We start from the raw sequence: 6,248 nt of genomic DNA on the forward strand, positions 1-6,248 counted from the left end.
GCGTGTTTGTGTTTGTAGATGATCTTGTTTCCAGATGTGTTCTGGTAAAGTGTTTCTTTAGAAGTGTTTTATGAGAATATTAGCTCATCTGTATGTAAAGCGCAAGTTCTTGGATCTGTATCTTTGTTTGCTGCTGATGTTCTCTGTGAACGCGATCGTCGGTCGGTTTGATTTGATCAAAAAGTTCAAAGCAACAGATCGACGGACCGCGGCGCTGAAAACTGAAACGAGGATTCTGAACGGGTTTGCGTTCTGATGGAGTATTATACACATTCATCAAAGAGAAAGTTTTTGCAGCTGTGTGAAGGCAACGGAACTGGAAAATCAGCCGGAGACCGATGAACAGAAGCGAGGCTGATTCCTCATTCCGCGTCCCGTTATATTCTGTTCCGGTCTGAAGAGCCTGTTTTTCGGTCATGTGTTCACTGAAAGCTCTTCAGGACTGGTGTCGAGATGTTTGTGAAGGTTACTCTGATGTTCTGGTCACAGACATGCGCTCTTCATTCACAGATGGACTGGCTTTCTGTGCGATCATCCACAGACACAGACCCGATCTACTGTAAGAATCAGCACTGACTCATGAGTCGTGAAGCATTATATGCTGCATGATATGAGACAAAACTAGTTCAGTAGTAAAACTATTACACTTTACCACAATGTTAAACATAACTATTTTAATACCTGCTTGATTTATATACAGAATGAAGCAATGATGAAATAATGAAGTTAAATTGTATTAAATTTCATGTATGTGAGTGTGATTTAATAATATAGAAACATATGAAATATTATCTTAGGTGCATATTTTAACTACAGTCCTAAATATATTGATTGATTGATTGATTGATTGATTTGACATCCAAACACACTCCTCCAGCCCCAAATTGAAAACTCTTGGTCTTATTCAAATGTATACATCAGCAGTGTTTTCTGGTCTGTGTAGAAACACGTCTTCCTCCTCAGTTTCTTCTCATATCCAGATGTGTTCTGCATGTGTCTGATGTATCTTCAGCTCTCTGTTTGTTTCTCTCGGCAGAGATTTTCACTCACTGTCCAAACACAATGTCTACAAGAACATGCGTCTGGTGAGTTTCTGTAGACATCAGCTGGACTTTAAAAATGTTGAACCGTCACATGTGAGATGGAGGAATCTGTTAAGAAAAAGTCTCAAAAGAGCTTCATTTATTGTTAGAAATAGCAATAAACCATCTCAGATCTCAGGGAAGCCTGTACCTGTGATGTTCTGGTTAGTTTGTCCATCTCATGTCCTTTATTCCTCTTCATCAGGCGTTTGACGTTGCGGAGCGTGAGCTGGGAATTCCTGCTCTTTTAGATCCGGATGAGCTGGTGTCTGTGGAGGAGCCGGATCATCTGTCCATCATCACTTACGTCTCTCAGCTCTACTGTTTCTTCAGAGGAAACTCTCACGGTACTGATCATGACAGACCATCAACCGCTGAAGATCTCACATGTTTATTCATTAGAGCTGAAATTTGTCATTTTATTCATTGATAATCTCTGGATTTGATCAGTCAGTCAGAAGATTCCAGTGAACAATGAATCCAGCAGCACCAAAACACAAGACCAGACACACACTCGGGTATCTATCTATCTATCTATCTATCTATCTATCTATCTATCTGTCTGTCTGTCTGTCTGTCCATCTGTCTGTCTTTTTGTCTGTCTCTCTGTTTATCCGTCTCTCTGTCTGTCTGTCTCTCTGTTTATCCGTCTGTCTGTCTGCCTCTCTGTCTGTCTATCCATCTGTCTATCTGTCTCTCTCTGTCTGTCTTTCAGTCTGTCTGTCTGGCTCTGTTTATCCATCTGACTGTCTGTCTCTCTGTCTGTCTTTCCATCTGTCTGTCTGTCTCTCTGTCTATCCATCTGTCTATCTTTCTTTCTGTCTGTCTGTCTCTCTGTCTGTCTGTCTGTCTGTCTCTCTGTATATCCTTCTGTCTTTCTGTCTGTCTGTCTTTCCATCTGTCTGTCTCTCTGTCTGTCTTTCCATCTGTCTGTCTGTCTCTCTGTCTATCCATCTGTCTATCTTTCTGTCTCTCTGTATATCCTGCTGTCTTTCTGTCTGTCTGTCTTTCCATCTGTCTGTCTTTCCATCTGTCTGTCTGTCTCTCTATCTATCCGTCTGCCTGTCTCTCTGTCTATCCATCTGTCTATCTGTCTCTGTCTATCTGTCTGTCTTTCCATCTGTCTTTCAATCTGTCTGTCTTTCCATCTGTCTGTCTCTCTGTCTGTCTTTCCATCTGTCTGTCTCTCTGTCTGTCTTTCCATCTGTCTGTCTGTCTCTCTATCTATCCGTCTGTCTATCTTTCTGTCTATCCGTATGTCTGTCTGTCTCTCTGTATATCCATCTGTCTGTCTGTCTGTCTCTCTGTATATCCGTCTGTCTTTCCCTCTGTCTGTCTGTCTCTCTGTTTGTCTGTCTGTCTTTTTGTATGTCTGCCTGCCTGTCTGTCTGTTCATCTGTCCACTAGTCTGTCTGTCCGCCCGTCTTCTTGTCCATCCGTCTGTCTGATAATTCATCTCTCTGCTGTCATTCTCTCAGTTCTCATCAGATGTGATCAGGTCTTCAGATAAGCGAGTCTGTAGTGTCTGTCACACATGTGTTCATCTCATTCAGAGGGTTTTGGTGAAGGGACGCCTGTATCACCGCTCCTGCTTCAGGTAAAACACACACACTCACACACACACACACACACACACATACTGTCACAAACACACTCACTCTCTCTATCTCTAAATACACACTCTCTGTCTCTCACACACGTGTTTGTTTCACTATTAGTGAAGACATTGCATATACTTCCATGACTTCCATTGTTTTTATATCAGGTTAGTGATATTTTTATGGCCTAACCCAACCCCTAAACGTACCCATCACAGAAGCCTGTGCAAAACACAAGATTTAAATGGAAAGATTAGATTCAAATAAAATCAATTTTGGCTGAGTTTAAAAGGCTTTTTAACTAGCAAGAACCAGTCAAATGTCTCTAGTCATGTCCTGATTGTCTCCCGGTGTGTTTCAGATGCAGTCGCTGTCGTCGCGCTCTGCTGCCGATCTCTTTCACAGTGGACAGTGAGACGGGTTCACTGCAGTGCAGTTATCCCTGCAGACCTGCTTCTGAACACGACCGGACCGCAGATCACTCACAGAACGACACCAGTCAGACGGATGGAGACAGGAGAGAGACCGATGGAGACGTGGTGAATGATGGACGTCTCTCCACCTCATCAGAGACTGATCTACAAGAACCTCCCAAACCTGCTCCCAGAAAGAGGGCGGAGCCTCAGGAACCTCCTCGCCCCGCCCCCAGATCACCAGATCATCGCCCTGAAAACGGTTAGAATCTTCATCCCTGTGTTACTATATTACACTTACTATTGTTACAGTGTAAACATCATCAAACAGACACATTCTACATTCTGATTGGATGAGCCAAAACTACTTACACATTTAGAGTAGCTGTTCAGTAATAATTAATGATTAATGCATTTATTTGTTGTCAATAATTTTGTCGTCACGTTTACTAATGATTAGCCTGTTGTTTTATTGTTTTTTGTTGAGTGTTATTTGTGAGCATCCATGTGAATAGGACAGAAAACATGAAATACATAATATTGAATAAATTAAAACTATATAAAGGAATATATGCATAGAAGCATTTTTGGGTTGAAAGAGTTCACACTTACTAAAACAACCATCTTATTTAATTTATCTGGATATATCATTATTACCATTGTCTCGTGTGTTTTTCTCGTTCTGGTCTCAGTCTCGTCTCAGAGCGCCGTTCGTAAGGAACATCCCTGGATGAAGCTGGTTGATCCGGGTCCCTGGTATCGTCTTCCTCCGGCTCCGGGTCCATCCGTTCATTCACACCGCCGGCCCTCAACCTTTAACCCCTTCCTGGAGGAAGATAAGGACGAGTCCAATGATGAAGAGGTACTGAATGAAGGAAGTTTCTGAAGAACTGACACAAACCAGCACTGGTTCTTCACTAGGTGAAGCTGGTTTATATTTAGTCTCCTCTAGTTTAGACGAGTCATGTGATCGCCAGGCTGGGAATAGAGTTGCTGCTGTTAGCAGGTTAGCAGAACCGTCAGTATCAGGTCAGTCAGTATCAGTGAGAAACACACTGTCTGTGACTCATTTCAGCAAATGATCAGCTATAAACAATAAAGAAAGGGAAGGTCAAGAACCTCAAACTTCACCTAATTCATCGTCCAGTTATCATGAGATCAGATCCGAGTCTAGACCTTCAGAGACCAGACTAGACCTGAGTCCCAAATTCAGACCTAGAACCAGGATCTCCACTTTAATGAACTGAAACAGAGAACATGGTGCAGCTTTGTTTCCCTTTTCAGAGTCATGCGATTTCTCTCTAATGTTAAACCTGTGGTTGAGGCGATTATCACTTTTATCTAGTTAGTTGATGTGTGTGAGCTTCAGTCAGTCAGAGAACCAGACAAACAGACATCTGACGCTCAGACTGAAGAGTCAGCTTGTGGATGTGGGTTGTTATTTTTCTCTTTGCAGTCTCACAGGATATTGTTTGTGTGTGTGTGTGTGTGTGTGTGTGTGTTTTATTTCTGATGTGACTCTGCTAGAGATCAATAACCATCAGATCAGCAGGACTGAAGCTTGTTTGTTTAGAATCAGAGGCGTAGTTTGTGTAGTTATGGTGTGTGTATGTGCGTGCGTGCGTGTGTGTGTGTGTGTGTGTGTTTCAGAGAATCTTCTAGTCGACTGGTTCCTTCTGATTCATGAGAAGAGCATGTTGGTGCGCAGAGACACAGAGCTGGTGTATATGTGAGTAACACACACACAGATACATGTTGAGCAGAATAATGTGTGTGTAATGTGACGTGTTTGTGTGTGTGTGTGTTTTCAGGGTGAAGCAGCAGCGTCTGGAGGATCAACAGGTTGATGTGGACTCTGAGATCAGACGCCTCTTCAACAAGCCAGGTGAGCAGAAACTAAATAAATCAAGTTTATACATGTGAACATGTTTGTGTTGCAGTGGTTTAATAGTGATTAGTGTGAATTCTGCTTTAATCTGATATGAACTGATCTGAGGATGACGTGTCAGTAGTTTGTAGTTGATTGTGAATGTGTGTGTGATACTCAGAGCAGGACTGGAGCTCAGACGACAGACGACAGGAGCATCAGCTGATGTCACGCCTGCTGTCAATCATCCAGCAGAGGAATGACATCATCAGCAGCCTGGATCAGGACAGGAAGAGGTCAGAGGTCACCTGATCAGCAGTGTGAGGTCACGTGATAATCGTGTGTTATTGATGGATGTGTTTGTGTTCTTCATCAGGGAGGAGGAGGAGGACGAGATGCTGACGGCTGTGATCCAGAGGATGGGTGAGAAACACCTTCAGTTCAGTTCATCAGAGACAGTGTTGCTTATCGTTTTTACTGCTTTAACACTGTGTCTCTCTCTCCAGAGCTCCTGACACAGACGGACAAACAGCCGGACAAATGCAGCAGGTTTAAACCTCTTCAGATGTTCAAGAAATCCAGCCGTAAGACTGAAAACACCAGCAGAAGAAAGAAGAAAAACAGCTGAAGAACAGAAAGAGACTTAAGATGCTTATTCAGAAATGTACAGTAACGGTAAAAACACCCTTCAGGACAAACTGAACTGTTTCTACCCCTTTTGTTTATTTTTACACTTATATATCTGTATTTTATATTATTTGTATAATTATTATTATATGACGCACTTTTATAATTAACCAGGAAAGTTTCTTCTTTTAAAACTAGGATATTTGTGCGAGATGATTTGGAAAATGTTCCATTAACGTTTCCTCAACATATAGTTTCTGTGAACATCTCTGCTACTCAAGCCAATTTATATTTATTCGAAATAAAAATATATTTTGTGATATGTTTTGTGATATAGTTGTGTAAGTGTTTTTATGGCTAACTGGGGAAACAGCTGTAACATAAGAGTTCATCATTAGATACTAAAACTATCCAAACTTTTTTTAGGGGTGTTTCTACATGATTATATTTCTGCATGATTATTAGCCCAGTAAATGACAATATCATTATTATTTAATTGTGCTACAGTAAATGCATGTTCAAATGGCAGACCTACTTCACGTTTAACAGCTTCTAAAACAAAAAATTACATACATGACTTGGATTTTCAGTACAGTGCTTCTTTATTTCAGTAAACAGCAGCAGTTTTCGATCTGCTCGAGACTGTCGGGTGTTTGAGGGC

At 41.6% G+C, this 6,248-nt stretch overlaps 1 protein-coding gene across 1 annotated transcript; it reads left to right on the top strand.

The window, feature by feature from the left end:
- LOC107727039 (MICAL-like protein 1) lies at window positions 1-5,737 on the top strand. The gene is made up of 12 exons (XM_016536793.1): window positions 1-559; window positions 1,037-1,085; window positions 1,288-1,429; window positions 1,533-1,600; window positions 2,561-2,679; window positions 3,042-3,355; window positions 3,786-3,955; window positions 4,719-4,822; window positions 4,905-4,978; window positions 5,142-5,256; window positions 5,337-5,383; window positions 5,467-5,737. Exons 1-12 carry the CDS (start codon window positions 417-419, stop codon window positions 5,586-5,588), a joined length of 1,467 nt encoding a protein of 488 aa, XP_016392279.1. The 5' UTR covers window positions 1-416; the 3' UTR covers window positions 5,589-5,737.
- The last annotated feature ends 511 nt before the right edge of the window (window positions 5,738-6,248 follow it).

The sequence above is a fragment of the Sinocyclocheilus rhinocerous genome, unplaced genomic scaffold (assembly GCF_001515625.1).
Source record: "Sinocyclocheilus rhinocerous isolate Xijiao unplaced genomic scaffold, SAMN03320098_v1.1 scaffold4110, whole genome shotgun sequence".
Classification (NCBI taxonomy): domain Eukaryota; kingdom Metazoa; phylum Chordata; class Actinopteri; order Cypriniformes; family Cyprinidae; genus Sinocyclocheilus; species Sinocyclocheilus rhinocerous.